The following is a 20,523-nucleotide window of genomic DNA, read 5'->3' on the forward strand; positions in this document are numbered from 1 at the left end:
ATTACTATAGGATTGATATGAACTGGAAATATATATTGGCTGCATTCGGCAGAGAAAACAATTTTGAAACCGTTGTAAAATTCTTTAACATGATTGGTTTATACATTTAGATCTACAAGAAACAATTGTAGATGAAAAATTTTACAAAAGTTGCAAAGCAGCTTTCTCTGCTGAATGCAGCCATTGTTTCTTGTAAAGTTTGTTAAGTTACTGTCTTCAACATAGTTTACTAAACGTTTCTTCGTAATGTAATAAACGGTAATTTTCGCGATACCGAGTTTTGTCAAAGGTTAAAGGCCGTGTTTTGTGCGTGGTGAAAAGGTCATTATAGTCTTCATTAACATTTTCTTACAGATTATATTATGAATCCACATTGTAACGATTGTCCTACGTACGAAGAAGCGTACAGGAAGTCACTGGAATCCCCGGAAGAATTTTGGGGCGAGATTGCCGGGTGTCTCGATTGGAACAAACCATGGCACAAGGTCTTGGATAATTCCAACGAGCCATTCACGAAATGGTATCTCAAAAAAAATTATTAAGAATTATATCATATAACTGTAATCATAATTCTTCTGAGATTATTCAATTTTTTTTATTCCCATTTTAATGATTTTCGAAAAAAAGGAAACTTCGCAAATTTTCCATTACCTAAGTCCTAAGCTTTGCGAGTTTTTTTAATTTTTTTTTAATCAAAATTGAAAACTGTTAGTTAGATTTAAAAGAAAAAAACATTTGAGAATGTTAACCTTTAGATCATCGGAAATCCGATATATCGGCTCATTTTATTAATTTCATGATATAATTAAAAACTATGATATAAAAAAATCAGTAAAACTAAAAAATAAAAAAAAATAAAAATAAAAATAAAAATAAATAAAAATAAAAATAAAATAAAAAATTTTTTTAATAAAAAAATATCAAAAACTCAGAAAACAAAAAAATAAAAAAGAAAAAAAGCTACTCAAACTCTCTACATCGTTAGCTCTGGATAAAGCCGAAGGAAAGTTCTATCCAAGATTTATTTTGTTACTATTTTACATGCAATAATGGCTTCAGCATTCAAAATTATTATTTTCTGACCTTACCATAGTATTTAACAATTTCAAAACTATTATATGCACATATTATTTACAAATTAAATAATTTTAATTTTTTCCATAACTTTCCGGAAAGCCGATATATCGGCTCAAGCCGTGATGGAAATGTATAGAATATAAATACATGTTTTTATTACTTTTCAATGATTTTGATAATCTTTAATGGAGATCTAAAGATTAAAAAAATATGAGATATTTCCAAATGTTTACAAACTAAAAAGTGTCTTCTATAAAATAATGTATCAGTTTTTATATTATTTTTGCAATAATTAATTTTTTTCATAAGAAAAGCAAAAATAAGCGTTTGACAATATGAATACAGTGGCAGAGAAATGTCATATATTCCTATTCTTTTGCTTTCACAGAAATCATCTATACAAAATACCTACAAGTGAATATATATGAAAAGTTTTATTTTGATATGTAAAATGTTTTTTCTTGATTTTATTTACATATTTCATACTTTATTATTGTTCACAAGATGTAACGCAACAATTTTTTTGAAGAGTTTTCCCATAAATGTAAAAAATAAAGCAACATTATATATAAAGATTAGGTTTAGCATATGGTCTGTCTTACAAACAATTAGGTCAAGTACATTGCACTCTAATTTTATACAATATTTAAAATCATACAATACATTATACAAATTAAAAATATTTTGAGAAAAGTAAGAAAAAGAGAAATATAAATATAAAACATATTTTAAAAACTATAAATATATACAATGATCTAATTTTATCAATATATTTACTTTACCTATTTTATATGTATATCTATTATTTACTAATTGTAATTTGCAAAAGAAAATCGTAAAAATTTTATTTTCATCATGGAATGCATCCTAAAATATAAAATACAAAATATGTTTCAATTATATTTAAATTGCTATTTGAAAATATTTCATCAGTCAAAAAATAACGCGATTTATTATAAAAATAATAGGGAACTTATATATAATAATAGAGAATATATATATATATATATAAAACAGTAAGTTAATTTCAGTAATGTTACTGTAAAAATATAATATTATCGTTACTGATACAGATAGAAGAAAATCGTTACTCTGCAAAAAGTAATAATAATGATACAATTAAGTAAAGCGTTACTTTCCAACTTTGCATTTAAATATATGACATTATATAGAGATTTATATAGAGCTTCACTTGAGGAATTAATAAAATCTAACAATTAATAAAATCTTTCCAATTGAATACTTTATGACTGCAAAAAAAAGATACAGAAAACTGATTTTTTCCTTCCTAGGTTTATCGGCGGTGAACTGAACGCTTGTTACAACGCGGTAGATCGCCACGTGCATGCCGGATACGGGGAGAAAACAGCCCTTATTCATGACAGCCCCCAAACGTCGTCAATACGCAAAGTGACGTATAACGAGCTCTTGGAAAAGACGTCCGTGCTGGCGGGCGCGTTGGCGGATCTAGGCGTACGCAAAGGGGACAGGGTGATTATATACATGCCGCTAATCCCCGAGACTATAATCGCAATTCTCGCTACTGCCAGACTAGGGGCAATTCACTCGGTGGTCTTTGGAGGTAATAACAAGATGATGGTAATCGCGACTGTTATGTAAATTAAGTTCGCTGCCAGAGTTGCACACAAATTCCTTACAAATTCTTCAGCCTAAAATTCTATAATTTTTCTGATTTCCAAATAAAATTTCATGATTTTCCTTGATAATTTCAACATTTTTTTGAATTTTTTTGTATTTCCTGAAAACCGTCGAATATTTTATATTGAGAGAGCAATTTAACATAATATAAATTACTATTAATTCAATTATTAATGTTGTTAACACTGCTTACATTTAATTATTGAGCTAGTAGTATTCCAAAATTGCGAAGATGTGATATTAAACTTCTTTAAAGTCAAGAATTTTAATTTTTCAAAAAATTTTGCAAAATTTTTTGTCTTTTCCCTGATTTCCCTGATCGTTTTCAATTTCCCTGACATTTCCCTGATTTTCAGGTTTACGGCAACCTTGACTGTTAAAATATGCGTACCGAGATGTCTTTCATGTGGATCACCTAAAAATAGAATCGATATACGGAAAGAATTATTTTTTTTAAATTTACTCTGAAAATATAGTAATTGTGGTACAATACAATATTTTAAAGATTTTTAGTTTTAGCTTGCACTTTAGTAAAATTAATCAAACTTATATTTTATACTTTATCGTAATTTTATTGGGAGTACAAATAAATTTCCGCCGTTTTTTATCAAAAATTAAGCATTTATTGTGAAAGAACGGTACATAATGTTTTATTCAAAGTAATGATCATCGCTAGCCACTTTTTCCCATCTTTCTGGTAGCATGTGGATACCGCATCAGAAGAATGCTTCATCTTTTGAGGCTATTCAATCATCGATACAATTTTTGGTATTTTCATATGATGTGAAGTGCTGCTCAGACAGGCCATACGTCATCGATCGGAACAAGTCGGAAGGAGCAATGTTGAATACGGCGGGTGGGATAGAACTTCCCATTTGAGGGTTTTTAAGTAGGTTTTGACCAGCGCTGCAACATGTGGTCGAGCATTATCATGCAGGAGAATAATTTTGTCATGCCTGGAGTAATAGTGGGCGCGTTTTTCCTTGAGTGCTCGGCTCAATCTCATCAATTGTGTTCGATAGAGAGCCCCAGTAATGGTCTCGTTCGGTTTGAGCAACTCATAATACACGACACCAAGCTGATCCCACCAAATACACAACATGAGTTTTTTTCCTTGAATATTCGGCTTGGCTATCGATGTTGAAGTATGGCCAGGTTATGTCCCCATGATTTCCTCTTCTTTGGGTTATCGTAGTGAATCCATTTTTCATCACCAGTGACTATATGCAAAAAACCCTTTCGTTTATGCCTGGCAAGCAGCATTTCACACGTGAAAAATCGGCGTTCAACGTTTCTCGGCTTCAATTCATATGGAACCCAATTCCCTTGCTTTTGAATCATTCCCAATGATTTCAAACGATATGAAATTGTTTGTTGATCACTCCTAATGTAAGTACAAGTTCTTTTTGCATTTGGCACGAATCTTCATCCAATAATGCTTCCAATTCCGCGTCTTCGTACATTTTCGCCCTTCCGCTACATTCTTTGTCTTCGACGTCAAATTCACCGTTCTTAAACTTTTGAAATCACTCACGACAACTTCTCTCACTTAAGGCAGCATCACCATATGCTTCTACAAGCAATCTATGAGCCTCAGCTGCAGATTTCTTCAAATTAAAGAAGTAAATCAAAAGTTCTTGCAAATGACTCTTATTCGGCTCAAAACTCGACATTTTCGTACAAAAAAAAATATATGATGCTGATACAAAATCGCTAATATTTCAAGGTTATGATGTTGCCGAATGTCCAATCTTACGATATGTCGTTTTACAACTACTCAAACTATTTTTAACTATAGTTTATTAGTGGCGCCGTCTTTTGCAAACGGCGGAAATTTATTTGTACTCCCAATATTAATAAAGAGAGAGATTTAGATTAAAAAATTTCTCGAAATACAATATTATCCCACGACTATCATATTTTTAGGGTAAACTTTAAAAAAAAATTATTTCCGTGTAGTAAAATGTACAAGTACAAAATTGACTACGATTAAAATTCGCATATTTATGTTATGTTTCTTACATACACATATTTTTTTATCTATTTCATTATTTAAAAGGCTTTTTGTTTAAAAGATAGATAAACTTATTCTTCAAATGTCTTTTAAACTTTCAAGTCACTTTTACAGTGATATAAAAAATCCAGTCGCATAGTAAAAATATTTCTACTATGATAAACATTTACCAATTCGATTACAATACGATTATATTTGTAAATATGCATTTAATTTCAGGTTTTGCAGCAAATGAATTGGCATCTAGAATAGATCATGCCAAGTCGAAAGTCATTATCGCTGCGAGTTGTGGCCTCGAACCGTCCAAAGTAATTAAGTAAGTCTTTTCATTTAAAATATTATGAGAGATTTATCAAAATTGTGTTTTTAGCTCTTTATAAGAAATTCGTAGAAAACTCTCCAAAAATGTTAAATATATTTATATTAATATTAATTTAATAATGTTAGTATTAATTTATATATTTTAAGTAACAAGTTCAATTCATTTATTTCCCATTCCTGCAATCTGCCAAATATCTTTTAGACATTCTTATTCATATAAACTCTTGCATCTTCGTTGTCTTTTTACATTCTGTCTTTAATTCAAAATGGAAAAAAATAGCGTGATTCAACAAAATTACAGCTTTCTGACCGAGTTCAACATCTATAGCTAAGCAGATTTAATGATTCAACAAAGAAATTATGTCTGTAAGCAATTATCAATAATTCAGCAAATTTTTTACTGAATTATGAACAATGAAAATTGCTAATGTAACAAGTTGTTTTCATTGCAGCAGCAAAGATAGCAGACACATAGCGTACTATCTTAGAGATAGTACATTGTTAAAAATTTCTATTTATTCATTGGATTGATTTTCACACAGAAAATTATTTTTGCCTTATTAAATAAATTTACTATGTTGTTACAAAAAATATAATCAATCACTTATTTTATTTAGCTAACTTTGCTACTTTAACAAAAAACTGGCTGTCCGTATATTACGGCTGTAGATTTGCTAAATCAGTGAAGCTTTTATTGTTTTAACAAATTTTTTTTTCTGTGTTCAGGTATACAACTATGTTAAACAACGCCCTGAATATGATCATTGTACCGAAGCCAAAGTGCATCGTATTTCAGAGAAGAAATGTGTGGGAAGCTCCGTTATTCGAGTCACAGTTTGACTGGGATGATATCATGAAACGATCAAAACCTCATCCGTGTGTAATGGTCGAAGCTAACGATCCACTGTATATACTGTATACATCGGGGACTACAGGTAATACTTAACGTACATAGCTAATATTATAGAGGAACCCAGTGATGTTTCTGAAGGGAGGATGAAGGGGATTTTCTCATATATAATTTATAATTTTCTTCCTTTGATTTCTTACACTTCGAAAAAATTTTCTCTTCTACTCCCCTTCATTCTCGAAAATATCTCTTGCTTCTTTAGTGTTATAATAAATTAGCTTCCTTTGATGGAATATCGAAATCAAATCTCTGTTGCGCAATCACAAAAATTATTTGATATTAGGGGAACCAAAGGGGATTTTAAGGCCAATCGGCGGTCATTTGGTGTCACTCTGCTGGTCCATGCAAACGATTTATGGACTAAACAAAAATTCTATTTGGTGGGTAGCCTCCGATATGGGATGGGTTGTCGGGCATTCCTACATTTGTTATGGCCCTCTCGTTAAGGGCGCGACGAGCATCATGTACGAAGGAAAACCTGACAGAACACCGGATGCTGGTCAATATTTCAGGTTTGAATACTTTTTTATTAAAGCATTTTGCTTGAGAAGCGTTTTCTAATAGGAAAAGAAAATTTCTTTTATTCAAAATTAAATTTTTATCAATGTTTTTGTTGAAAAATATATATATATAATACGCAGCTTAAAAAGTCTACAAATATTTTTCATAACTGAAAAATCAGTTTTATAACAGCCCGAAAAAGTTAATAAATATTAACAGTAATTTTTTAAATTGCGCTATTTTTCTTTCTCATATAATAATTTTAATTCTTCAAGAAATCTATGTGGACGGTATTCATAATCCATTCTTCTGTTAAGACTGTCTTAATGTAATGTCTTGTTGCTCTGTTTGGTTCATGACATCTTAAGACGGTCTTAAATGTAAGATCCGACTATGAATATCTATTTCTAGAGCAATTCCTTTGTACGCAAATGAGATGCTAGTACGTGTTTGACTTATTTCGTTTATTACTACTTCTACGGATTATCTTACTTTCGTATGATGTCACATCATCTGTAACGACTTCATCTTTAAGAAAGTTTTTTCTTTTTTCCCAGACTTATTGAGCAACATAGCATAAATGGAATATTCTGCGTGCCTACTGCTCTAAGAGTTATAAAACGAGCGGATCCGGAAACGCTTTTGGGGAAAAAATATTCATTAAAATCGTAAGTTTCGAATCAATCCATCAATTACTAATTCTCCGATATTTAATTATTTCGAACTGTAATATAATACACAATAAAGAAAAGAATAAATTATCGTAATCTCCATCTTTTTCAGAATAATTTTGTGTAATATATGTTATTCGTATCGAAATATGCCTCTTTTTGTACGCATGATTTTGCTAAAATATTTAAAAATTCAATTAGATCTGAAAATAACTTTGTTAGACTATCAAAATAATTATAAAGATACTCAATGCTGCAAAAAGTTTTGATATTTCAGCAACTAGTGCGAATGTCCTACATAATTATTTTTATTCTAACAAATTTTCAGATTTCTTTCTAACTAAACGTATTTTAGCAAAACTGTTCTTCCCGTTATAATTAAACAAATTCCTATAAAAATTAATTACAAAGATAAGACCATGTAAATACACCACTTAAAAGTAACATAACATCGATATTATAATTTCTCATTCAGCAATGCAACTGTAATACGTAACATAAGTATTGTTATATTATATTATTTATATTGGTAAATGTATAACATTAATCTCAGTAAACATAATGTTACATGTAATATACTTTTTAGTTGCAATGTCAGCTCAACAAGATAATTGTAATATAACACAGTGTGTTTACTGGGATGTAATATGTTACTTTTAATTGATGTTTACTGAAAAACAAATTCCTTATACAAGCAATTTTTCTTTCAGCTTAAAAACAATATTCGTGGCCGGCGAGTTTTGTGATTATGAAACGAAAGCTTGGGCAGAGAAAACGTTCAAAGTACCCATCTTGAATCATTGGTGGCAATCGGAGACCGGACATCCCATCACAGCGCTGTGCTTAGGATACGGTCATTACGCGAATTTGCCCAAATTCAGTACGGGACTTCCTATACCTGGATATGAAAGTGAGTCCTCTCGATCGTTTTCAGAAATGCTTCCGAGAACTTTTTTATTATGTCTCTATGTTTGATTATTTCCCTGTAAACATTTCACTTCATAATAATCTTTTTGATTATCTCTATACACTTACAAATTCATCATCGACAGTACATGTCTTGCGCGAAGACGGGAGTAAAGCGCCACAACACGAACTCGGGCGTATCGCGATAAAATTACCATTGCCACCTGGATTCATGTTGACACTTTATCAGGCATCCGAGAGGTTCAAGCAAGTATACTTCTCGACATTTCCGGTAAGTAAATGTGCACGACATTATCGTGTGTAAATTACGTTTACGATGTCATAGAGTAAATGTATATTTCGTGTATATATATATATATATGTAAACTTATCCAAGAAACGCAAATCAATAAAAAAATCAAAATAACCTTATTTTGATTCTTAATATCAATTAACAGTTAAATTTTATAACAAAAAAATCATCATTTTGACTTTCATGACGAAAAAATAAAGTCAATTTGACTTTTTCTTGATGTGTCAATTTTGTATTCCTTGGGTACTTTGGGGCTTATTCATTTACTCTTTTTTTATCTCATCTGATTCTCCTTAGAAACTTAAGCTACCCTTAATAATATTGCAATTATTTTATTATACAATATTATACAATATTATTGAAAACATATTCAATGTAGCCTTGATTAATATCATGCAATCAAATATTGTGCAATAATATTGATCATGTAGGAATCGTTTTAACTTACAAGAATCTTTCGCGATTTGAAATCTTGAAAGCTTTCGAAAATATAAATGTTGAAAATATTTTTTCCAAAAAAAGAGATCAACTCCAGATTCTCCCCTTGCCGGAGGATCTATTGTTAAAATCAGGCTCGGAGATTATCTAATTATTTTGATCATGAGATGATCCTATTAAAATCAAGTTCGGGGGTCATTTATTTCACTCGTGAGATGAGATTTCGATATTCTTGCAGGGTTACTATGACACGATGGACGCGGGATACATCGATGAGTTTGGCTATGTTTATGTCACAGCGAGAGACGACGATATTATAAATGTAGCTGGTCACAGAATATCCACGTCTGCGTTAGAAGATATTATTTTAGGTCATGCCGACGTGGTGGATGCTGCAGTTATCGGTGTACCCGATCATATGAAAGGAGAAGTACCGCTATGCCTTTACGTTAGACGAGAAGGTACGTTCGTAAGATAAAAGTACCAGTAGCCGGACGTTTAAACATAGATTGTCATAAATAATACAATTTATAATATCAGAAAGATTTTTAATATAAATATTTATATTCATTTGAAAACTCAAGACTCCCTTAAGCAAGGAAGAATTATTTCAATTCACTTATAACAATTATTAATTAAATATTAAATTATTAATTAAAATATTTAAATAAGTAACAGAAATGCGTCAATGTCCCGTGGCCGGATATTGGGACGTAATTGTCTCATTGGTTACGTTTACATTGTGCATTTAGTTCGCGGCCTATACAATAGGTGTTTTTGTTTAATCTACAGGTTAAACAAGGATACCTATTGTATAGGCCGCCTAAATGCACGTAGCCAGTGTCCAACTACAATTAGGAAATTTGTATGCTGATAAGAAATATTAATATAAATAGATGTTTAATGACAAAAGACAACTAATTCAAATTGCTTTTTACCTTGAAAATCAATTTGAATTAGTTGTAAATAAACTGGTTTTGTTGTATATAAAAATTAAGCAAAGCACAGAGCTAAGAATAATTATATTATATTATTATTAAACCATCTAAATAATTATATTAAAGTTGATTGATAGAATGCAAAAGTTTTTGCAGATTATCATTATGCTTGAGCATAGAAGAAAGGAGAAAATTATGAAATAACTCAGTTTTACTGAAATAACTTAGTAGGTATTCATGTGATATGATTACTTTAGTAGTTTGAATTATTTTTATAAAGTGGTATCAATTATACGAGAACCAACAAGGATCTTTTAAAGGAAAAAAGGAAGATATTATATAAATAAAAATTCAAATATATAATATGTAATTACAAATGTAATTTACAAAATGTAATTTACAAATGTAATTTACAAAAAATTATTAATTTAAAAGAAAAAAGTTGAAGTTATGGAATAGAAGGGAGGATATGAAATATCATCAACTAATATATAGTACAATTTTATACTTTAGATATATAAATACATTTGGTTATCAAATTTAATTCGATTATATTATTTGAAAGTCACATCAAGATCTCTAAGCTGGACTTATAAAATGATATACTATCTGCATACTTGAAATGCAGCTTTTATGATCAACGCAGTAAAACAACAGTAGCCATCTTATAACGTCTAAGCAGGCTGTAAAGAAGTTATATCTTGATGGTCGCCTCTCCAGAATGCTACAAGACATTATTCTACAACCATTTTCTTTCCTTTGTACATAATTATTTAGATGATTCAACATACTTAATAATTTTTAGATCTGTATATTTAGTTAAATAAATATTTCAAAAAATTTTTCCGTAATAAATTTCAATTTATTAACTCAATATTGAAATAGTAATTTCAATCAAAATCCAAATTCAATCCTGATTAACTTATCAAGTGATATCTACATAATTATTTAATAATTTTCTTTAAGACATTCATTTCTTATTGATTTAGAATTATTAATCTTTTTTTATGGAAAGAAATATTTGATTAGAGATAAATCATATAATTAGTAATTTTACTGCGAGCAATTCTATCAATTGAATTAATCATCCATTATATATACGTTAATTAAAATTTAATAGTAGTATCATATAACAATCGGAATATACTCCAATTAATTTATTAACATCCATATTATTTTAATGTAAAAAAATTATTTATTTTTTTATTATTTGACATATACGAAAGAGGAAAGATAGAGATTAAGATAGAAATTAAGATGATGAGTTTCACTCTCAATAATTCTATTTAATTAATCCTCAATTAAGTTGATGGAAGTTTGGTCGCCCTAAATTAATAATAGCAGATCGAGTATGTGTGAATTATTAATATACAATAGGATTAACAAAAGGATCATTCTTCTTCAGATGCGACAAGCAATGAAGAAGAGATAAATCAAGAGCTAATCGCTCGTGTGAGGAAGATGTTGGGACCGATCGCGTCTTTTCGCACCGTCGCCGCCATTACTGCGCTACCCAGAACGCGATCGGGGAAAATAATCCGGAAAGCAATCGCTACGTTGGCGCGATCGAAGCAAGTCAAAGTAAGACCGTAAATTACACGACAGAAGCACACTTATTACGCGCCGAACAGAATCAATCGAAATTCAAATGTCGCGAATTCGATGTGAAGTCGTTCGTTATCTCACCAAACATAAAAGTAATTTGGCAGCATTCAGCAAAGAAGGCAACTCTGTAGCTATTTGTAAAATTCTTTAATTGGTTTACAAATTTATATCATTTTTGTGATGATGTTAGCAGAATATCCTTAAGAAACATCTTTAATACTAAAACCACGAGTCTAAATTGATCCAATCGCATAAATCTGGCTTTTTAAAGGAGAGAGTTGTTATAAAAGTAAAATTACTTGTTTTAATTAACTTGTTTTAATTTACGAAAAGTCTCAAAAATCTAAAGCTTTAGCTAAAGATATTTCATAAGAAATTTTGAAAAATATCTTGAAGTTATGTCTTATAGATTTTAGATATTCTGCATACTGGGCTGTTACTTTTGTGTTTAGCCGGATTTTACGAGTATATATCGTCAGTGAGCGAAATGCAAAAGGAATGTATTAATATTTTAATATATTACGTCGAGAGAAAGATTGATAATGCGATATTTGAAGAGAATCTTCCTTTAAATTTGAAAAACTTACCCCACCCGCCGCTTCTCCTTCCGTCGTCCCTAACTTGAACTTGACTTTTCAGATTTCGAGCACGATCGAGGATCCAACAGTATTTCGCGAGATCAAGAAGGTGCTCCAGAAGCTTGGCTACGCGAAACTAGCTCCAGATCCGCAATGACCGTCTTTTAAGTCAATGATTCCTCCGCGCGCGCAATGTGAGAGAAAATGGGGGGGAAAAAAAAGAAGAAACCTGAAAACTGAGGATGTCACAATTCAAGCGCGGCGATCTATCTCTTTCCGATTGCAGGATGTCCAATCTTGTTGTGATCGGAACTGGACAAGCATGAATGCGGGAAGGCGAGAGAGAGAGAGAGAGAGAGAGAGAGAGAGAGAGAGAAAATCAATTTAATATCCGTATTTTTCTTTTCATTTTCTAACGTATTTTCTCTACTCTAACCGAAATGTATATTAAGACGTATATTAAGAAATTCACATGCACGGAAAGTAAAATAACCTGTTTGTTGAGAAAAAAGTGCAAGTGTAATAAAAAAAAAGGATAGGTCCATCATCTTGAAGTTGTCTATTTTATTCGATATCGATTAATGATCGATTTTAGTAGTAAGGAAATGTACAAAAATGGGAATGTACAAAAATCATCGAATAATTCGAGCAAATAAAACTTTCATTTTTGCGCGTCAAGTGCGAGGAATCTATATATCCAATGAATTCGCAGATATATAATATATGTATAATATATTCCCTTAAGAAAATAGATTCTATTAAAAAAATATTCTCTTAAAAAAGAGAAAAAATTTAGAAGACAATTAAGTTAGTGCATTTTTGCTTGTTTGTTATCGAACGATTTTAATGAGCTTCAACAGTTTAGAGATAGATCATCAGTGAAAACTATTTTAATAAAATATTCTAGACGAAAATAAAACACGCGCGGAGCGCGGGACGCATTTGTGCGCCTTGAATATTTGCAAATTCGACTAACTACTATCCATTTTTTGATTTGAAAAAATATACATAGGAAATCCGTCATACTGTAGGAATGTACAGTGACGTACATCCACATCCCTATTAAAATTATCAGGGCACATTTTTTTGCAAATTTGTTTTTAATGACAATATAATAAGAAACAGTATAATAATAATTGTAATATTAATTTTATAATTATAAATTGTTGTGTAACACTATTTTGTTGATTTATTCAATAAATTTCTTTTTTCAACTCTTACCACCACTTTAATAATAATTATTCAATAATAATTATAATATTAATCATATATTTCCTTAAATGTTAATTTCTGCAATCGATATCAATCTTACTCCCACTTCCGTGTATCGCACCTCAGAAGAATAAAAATATCGTGTTTTTCTTGTTTTATTATCAAGGAGACTCAGTTATTATTTGATCATCATTCATTTATAATTATTCCAATGCAAGTTGCCGTCGTTCAGTTTATCTAATAAAAGGAACACACGCTCTTGAGTTTGTTTGTTTCGATTGTGTAGGTCTCCTTATCTATATAATCGAATCTATTTGCTCTTGTATCAGGCTATAAATATTTTTTCCCCTTCTCCCCGTTTCCCCCCACCCCCCACCCCATTACCCGTCGCGTCATAGCACGTGGACGCATGTATTGTTTGTATAGCTCTGCGGTACATAGTATGTGAGTTGTGTGTAATATGTTACATTATTACTAATTCGCCCGGATTTCATCATGCCCGTTCGGTTTACTTAATATCTCGTGTGCTCGCCTTGCATCGTCACATATTTGTCACATTGAAATAATGATCTTTTTTTTTCTTTATTATTAATCTGTCGTAACACTTAAGCAAGTTTTTTTTTCTTTTACTCGACGACTTTCAGCACCTTGCCAATTGCGATAGTTTTATCTGAAATTATATAAGTATATACATTTATATATTACATAAGTAATAAAATTAAGAAATTACATAAGTATATACATCGTAAAAATTATCGCAAATAAAAGAAAAAACGATAGTGACAGAGGAAAAAAAGTCGCTGAGTTATCATCAGTACTCACTTTCATCCCTAAGAGTAAAACGGCCCATTTGTTGGAATAACTTGAATCTTTCGAGACATATAACTCCCGCGCACTCAATTCTCATTATAGCCACCTGATCTTGCTTGACGAACCTCGGCCTCGTTTTGCTTTTATCGCCAGTTTTCTTATCCACCAGACAGATCAGCGCCTTTACTGTGACTTCCTCAGCGGCGCAATGAATATGCATGACTGCACTATATCCCGCACAAATAATGCTCTTGTGTTCGAGAATTACTACCTGCGCGTCGAAGACCTTGCCGGTCTTTATAGGATTATTACTGTCGCATAAAACAAATCCGGGACTGACGTCTTCCTCTTCGATACCTTTTAGTTTGATCTTGACATTTTCCCCAGGTCCGACAGACGTTACTTCTTCGTCGTCCGACCATAGCTGGTCCACCGTTACTGCCGTCTGCAAATTTTAAACAAAATATTCTCATAAACGTACATTATCTTACTTAGGCTATAAAATATGAAGCATTAAAAATTACATAATAAAGAAAATATTACAATTTTTCTATATTAAATTGGAGCAAATCGTTGTATCAGTTAGAATTCTATATAAAATCATTTTTATTGTTAAAACAATAAAGTAAATTGGTTGATAGGCTTTTTGTATAGAAAAGTTTGTTAATCACTTTCTTAAGAAATTTAGGAAATTTTAGAAGGAAATTTAACAGAAATCAACATTTTATACTAATGTAAAATATAATTTAGATTTAGAATAATATAAATTAATATTCAAAAAATATATATAATTATATAAATATAAATTAATTTCAGAAACAAAAAATATATATATAATTATAAATCAAAATTAAATCGATGATAAATCAGTTAATAGAAATAATCCTTTTCGGTCAAAGTAGATCTTAGTGCTTAATAATACTAAATGCAAATTTTTGATAAAAACATATTTTATAAACTACGCATCGATAAGATTTTTCGGATTTAAAACACAATCGCAAATTAAAGCTTTAATTAATTTCTCGAATTAGATTAATCGTTTATTTTAATAGTGAAGCTAATAAGTATCTTAATTAAAATGAATAATCAATCTAATTTGAGATATTAATTTCAGCTTTAATTTGTCATTGTATTTTAAGTTTGACAAATCTTATCAGCGCGCAGGTTATAAAATTGATATATAAAATGAGGCTCGAAAGAATCTATCAGTGAAAAATATAAAAAAGCCCATCAGAGCCTACATCAACTGTTCGGATGTACAGAAAATTCTTTATTTTTGTGTGAATGTAATAAAACAAATAAAATATACGCGAATTAATAATTAAAATTCTTTTAAACAATGGATATCCATTCATATTTTCTGAAATCAAAAATAAGTTGTCAAAAAGATTTAAACAATGAAATAACCAGGGTAATACAAATAAGACAAATAAGACAACAATAATGAAGATAAAATTAATCACAAGTTTTTACAATACCTTTTATATTACTTTTATCAGAAAAGATCAAAAAATTTTTTTAAAAAGATTCCTTAATACACATAGCATATAAAGGGATTAATAATCTTAGGGAATTCATCAGGGATCATACAGATATTCGTCCTAAGCTACCTCACACAGACATTGTATATAAAATTGATTGTCAAGATTGTGAAGCATCATATGTGGACCAAATAGGTAGATGTTTGAAGATACGCATAAATGAACATAGAAATCACATAAATTGAAACACTGCACAGCATTCCGTAATAACAAAACACAGAATTAGTTATCAATATGATTTTGATTGGAAAAATATCAAGATATTAGACAAGGAAAAGATACTTAATAAAAAACTGATTTCGGAAGCGATCCATATAAAGCAACAGAAATAGAGTTTGAATTTACAGAATAATATATATATTCTTTAGATCCACTATATATTTTTTTACGGAATTGTGATATTGGTTTTATCTTTTTTTGTTCTTATTTTTATTTTTATTTCAATAATTGCATGACTTTATTATTTTGACTCTCATTGTATCTCTGACTATCAATACCACAAGATCTTTACGTTGAGTAGTCGAGAGACAATGCTTACATGCAAATTGATTTGAAAATTCAAACAGAAATGATTTTAATAATTCTCTAATTTTTCGTTTTCATTTGAATAGACAGCAAATCTAACAATCTGATGAGCGATGTGATTCTACTTAGTGACGCAATGTATACTTCGTTTTACTTTATGTAAATTATTTTTATATTATTATTGTATAAGTTAATATTTTTGATAATCATTGGGCTATTCATTACATAGCTAATTTAGCATTTGGATAAAGATGAACAAACTAAATTGTCGGGAATCATCAACTTGGAATTTGCATTATTTATGTAATTTCGATTTATATTTTATATTGATAAGAACCCGAATTGAAGGATCGAAATGTATATTTTATTCGTTTTATTATACACGGAAATAAAGAATTTTCTGTGCATTCGAACAGCTGATGTAGGCTCTGATGCTTGGGCTTTTTTGGGGTGATTTTTGTGGGCTTTTTTTACATTTTTCACTTTTAAAATTGAAATAATATATTTGCAAAAATTTACATTTAGTATTATTAAGCACTAAGATCCGTTTTGATCAAAAATAGGAAATTATTTCTATTTAAAAAAATATATACATACCCTATTTGGCATGACGAGCAATGACTGTCCCTTTTTAGCTTCTCCCGCTTCAACCTTGCCCATAACTACTGTCCCCATATCCTTATATTTGTCAACAATCGGCATAATAAAAGGTCCATTGCTTTTACGATTAAGCGAGGGTAGCGAATCGATGAAAGGTATGAATGGAGGGCCACTATACCAATTACAGAGATGTTCAGGTATTGGATCCTTTAAGCCGATACCGAGCTGACCAGAAACTGGCATGAATGTAAGATCTTTCGCAGGATTGAATCCTAGTTTACGGAGATATGGCAGTATCTTATCCCTGAAAGATATATTAACGTTTTTTTCTATTCATGTGAGTAGAGAATGCACAATTTTATTATTATCAAAATGAATAAAAATAAAGGAGAATAAAACCGATCTTAATAATTTGTTTCTCTGTAATTCTGAAATTATTTCCAATTAGTTTTTTGAATGAAATCTTTCGAAAACATATATTTGACAAAATCTATACGTATTTTATTTCTAAATCTTGCATTCAATGTATACCTGCATTCATTGTATCGACCCTCGTCCCACTCAACAGTAGGATCGTCCATCTTATTTACTAATACAACCAAATGCTTGACACCCGCGGTTTTAGCAAGCATAGCATGCTCTCTCGTTTGACCCCCTCTGTCAAAGCCCGTCTCAAATTCACCTTTCCTCGCGGAAATAACAAGGACTGCTAAATCGGCTTGCGCCGCGCCACCAATCATATTCGGTACAAAGCTTTTATGGCCAGGTGCGTCTAATATTGTAAAGTGCTTTCGTTCTGTCTCAAAGTAGGCTCTGCCTACTTCCACAGTTTTGCCCTTTTCTCTCTCTTCTTGATTTGTGTCCAGCGCCCAACTTAAGTACCATGTTTCTCGACTTCTTTCTTTCGCTTCCCGCTCGTATTTCTCTAAGGTACGTTTGTCCACCATCCCCGTAAGCGCCATGATCTGACCTCCAATAGTTGATTTCCCAGCGTCTGCAAAACACCAGATATATCTAATAATGATAATTTTATTAAAAAATTATCAATAATTCTTCTGTAAAGTTTCCTACTACATTTTTTTTTATATTCCAATTATATTTTTCATAAATTTACTACTTACCTACATGACCTATGAAAACAACATTAACATGTTCCTTTTTGCTTTTAGTGTCTTCTGCAACTTTGACAGGTTTCTTTTTGGGTACTTTAACAACCAATTCTTCGTCCTCATCATTATCAGCCTAGAAATAATATTAAATATGATAATAATAGAATAAATGCTTAAAAAATTCATCAAAAGTCAACTGTAACTTATTTAGGACACTATATAATAAGAATATCGCTGCCTTTTTGAACTTTTCACATTTTCAGTTAAATTTATACTTACTTCTTCGTTTTCTGGAGTAAGTAGAGGATCTCCATCGACTGCTGCTTCTTCCCAAGAATCTGCAGGTTGATGTTCCGGGCTGGTATTTAGTTGGTCATTGACGTTCGGCGGTGGAGCCCCTCCCCCAGCAGGAGGTTCCTCAACTCGACTGCCAATTGGATCTGCCAGAACAACAGGAGTAGAATTTCCTATAAAAAAAAAACATAATTCAAACCGAATCTGTAGAATAAGACTTCTAAAATAACAAAGAGATACTGAGAGACTTCTAAGAGAAAGTCCTTGATAAAGATAACAGATTAAAAAAGAATTTGATTAGATAATGATATGTGCATATCAATCAACTTACATGGAACCTACTTTATCTCAGTTTAAACATTAATTTTTGTATAATTTGATAACTTATATTATGAAAATATAACTTATATTATGAAAATATAAAATTCACATAGAACCTACTTTATCTCAGTTTAAATATTAATTTTTATATAATTTGATAACCTATATTATGATTAAATATAAAATTCACTAATTACTTGATTAATTTTACTCTTTTTTTATATCAAATATTTATGATATATATAATCTACAGATAAAAATAAAAATATTTCTGAATCTTTCTAAAGTAATAAAAAATACATTGCAAATGTGATATAAAAGTTCAAGCCGAGTCGTAATCTCTTTGTTACAAAGGTTAAAAAGGAAGCTATCAGTTTGATGTACATTTATCATCAACGTTGTACACAATATGTTCTTAAAATATTTGTCCTAACTTTAGCAAGATATTTTATTAATTGTGTTAAAAAACAGACACATAGATCAAACATGACAAATTTTTTGTGTTACAAATACTAAAGATCCTAATATTGATGAAAAAACTTTGAATTTTGAAACAAAGCATGTCGAATATGGTATGACACTCAGATACAAAGCAACCAAACATCATTAAGCAGAAACAATTGTAATGAAACATCTAGCAGCGATAAAGTACGCAACGACAATTCCTTCCTTCCACTGTGTCTTGTTTCTCGTATTACAGTTTGATCATAAGATCCCATGTATCCAATTTCAATAATCATGTAACTAAACATATTCAGCAATTAACATCAACATAAAAAAGAAGAGTCGTAGTCTGACATAAAGGTCAGAATGGAGGAGTATCTCATATATAAATGAGACCATATGGTACCTAAAAGACCAATGTTCAAATACAACCAGGACATCATGGGATTGATGGAAACGTGACGATATACGAAGAAGTGTGCGTAATCTTCTGTCACACGTTCAATCATTCTGTGAAGATGGGAATCCAGGAGAGAGGACAGGAAGAGTGTAACGACGAAGGGGGTTAGTGACAACAAGGAGGCCGCGTGCGTGGTGTGACAACACGCGACAGTACAGTAAAAACAGAGCGCGGGACAAAATCCGGAAATCAGCTGAAGTGACTGACCATGATGTATCTCGACGGGCACGGAGGTGGTGGTTACGGTATTCATTACGGCGGCGGAGGCGGTGGCGGACACGGCGGAGGAGGCGGTGGCGGCGACATTGCAGGGGCTGCTGTCGGCCGTCGTGGTCGCGGTGACGTTGCTCTGCGGCGACGAGTTGATGCAGAAAGAAGGCACGAATTCCGCGGCGTTGACATTCAGGGTGGAGAACTTGCTCTCGATGGACTTGTCCTGCGACGTAGGCGGGCCGACGATGTCGCCATTCGTGTCCGCCTGCTGTTCCCACGAGTCTGGTGCTATGCTATTCGCCATATTAATCAGTTGTTTCGGCGCACAACACACTGCCGGCCCGCTAGGCTAAACGGATAATACGATTCTTTCGCGAGGGAGAGTGGGAAAGAAAGAGAAGTGAGAGTGTGTGTGTGTGAGAGAGAAAAAGAGAGAGAAAGAGAGAGAAAGAGAGAGTAAGAGAGAGATCGGGACACGAGGAGTTGCACACGCCGCAACAAACCACTGCGCGTTCCGATTCTGATCCGATGATCCGTCGGAGGTTACCGGACTCGAGACGGGTCTTAAAAAAATAGTTATTTTTTCAGCGCACTCTTTCGCGTACACACACACCGCATACACGCGCGTACGATCGCTACTCCGCGTGCGTACGTGCGTGCGTCCCCCGTGGTCTGCTTCGTTGCTGCTGATGATAGTGCTGCTGGTGGTGCTGCTGGTGGTGCTTGCTACTACCACCGCACTTCGACCGGAAGTACCACAATCGAAAAATATCGCAAGAATTATCGTCGCGCCACATAGTGGTCGGTAGCCGCGCGGCTGCCGCGAGCCAATTACGAGCAAGAACGCTGGACAAATTTATCCATTTTACTCTGCTGGACAAGTCTACTCCGTTTGCACGTGGTCGAAAATATACGTTCACATTTACCTGCGATTTTTTATTGGAATCAGCGTAGGAATGTATAATTGATTGTTGAATAAAAAATTTTTAACTTTATATTATAAATTATAAATTATATGCTAAAATAATAATATGTAATAATGTAGTAATAATATATGATTATA

At 31.7% G+C, this 20,523-nt stretch overlaps 2 protein-coding genes across 2 annotated transcripts in view; one reads left to right on the plus strand and one right to left on the minus strand.

Moving 5' to 3' along the window:
* The window catches only part of LOC108691477 (acyl-CoA synthetase short-chain family member 3, mitochondrial), a 29,235-nt gene extending 16,589 nt beyond the window's left edge, over positions 1 to 12,646 (plus strand). Inside the window, exons 3-13 of the mRNA XM_018199235.1 lie at positions 355 to 520; positions 2,370 to 2,659; positions 4,970 to 5,066; positions 5,798 to 6,006; positions 6,265 to 6,493; positions 7,040 to 7,150; positions 7,864 to 8,063; positions 8,206 to 8,351; positions 9,049 to 9,271; positions 11,154 to 11,329; positions 11,993 to 12,646. Of these exons, the coding sequence (XP_018054724.1) occupies positions 355 to 520; positions 2,370 to 2,659; positions 4,970 to 5,066; positions 5,798 to 6,006; positions 6,265 to 6,493; positions 7,040 to 7,150; positions 7,864 to 8,063; positions 8,206 to 8,351; positions 9,049 to 9,271; positions 11,154 to 11,329; positions 11,993 to 12,088 (1,943 nt within the window). The 3' untranslated portion in view covers positions 12,089 to 12,646. The remainder of the gene's footprint in view (positions 1 to 354; positions 521 to 2,369; positions 2,660 to 4,969; positions 5,067 to 5,797; positions 6,007 to 6,264; positions 6,494 to 7,039; positions 7,151 to 7,863; positions 8,064 to 8,205; positions 8,352 to 9,048; positions 9,272 to 11,153; positions 11,330 to 11,992) is intronic.
* Positions 12,647 to 13,021: 375 nt separating this feature from the next.
* On the minus strand, positions 13,022 to 20,156 carry LOC108691607 (eukaryotic peptide chain release factor GTP-binding subunit ERF3A). The gene is made up of 7 exons (XM_018199441.1): positions 19,455 to 20,156; positions 18,008 to 18,195; positions 17,741 to 17,861; positions 17,151 to 17,613; positions 16,617 to 16,923; positions 13,966 to 14,398; positions 13,022 to 13,813 (listed from the first exon to the last, which is right to left on the minus strand). The coding sequence occupies exons 1-7, from the start codon at positions 19,762 to 19,764 to the stop codon at positions 13,770 to 13,772; spliced, it is 1,866 nt and encodes a 621-aa protein (XP_018054930.1). The 5' UTR covers positions 19,765 to 20,156; the 3' UTR covers positions 13,022 to 13,769.
* Positions 20,157 to 20,523: the final 367 nt, after the last annotated feature.

The sequence above is a fragment of the Atta colombica genome, unplaced genomic scaffold, assembly GCF_001594045.1.
Source record: "Atta colombica isolate Treedump-2 unplaced genomic scaffold, Acol1.0 scaffold47, whole genome shotgun sequence".
In the NCBI taxonomy this organism is placed as follows: Eukaryota; Metazoa; Arthropoda; class Insecta; order Hymenoptera; family Formicidae; genus Atta; species Atta colombica.

What these genes read in the sequence shown, in the direction of transcription:
- LOC108691607 (XM_018199441.1), bottom strand. Translation starts at nt 19,764, where the DNA reads ATGGCGAATAGCATAGCACCAGACTCGTGGGAACAGCAGGCGGACACG. An exon ending in TTACTCCAGAAAACGAAGAA is followed by an intron (nt 17,862 to 18,007) that starts GTAAGTATAAAT and finishes TATTATTTCTAG; the next exon opens with GCTGATAATGATGAGGACGA. An exon ending in GGTCGATACAATGAATGCAG is followed by an intron (nt 16,924 to 17,150) that starts GTATACATTGAA and finishes TATATCTTTCAG; the next exon opens with GGATAAGATACTGCCATATC.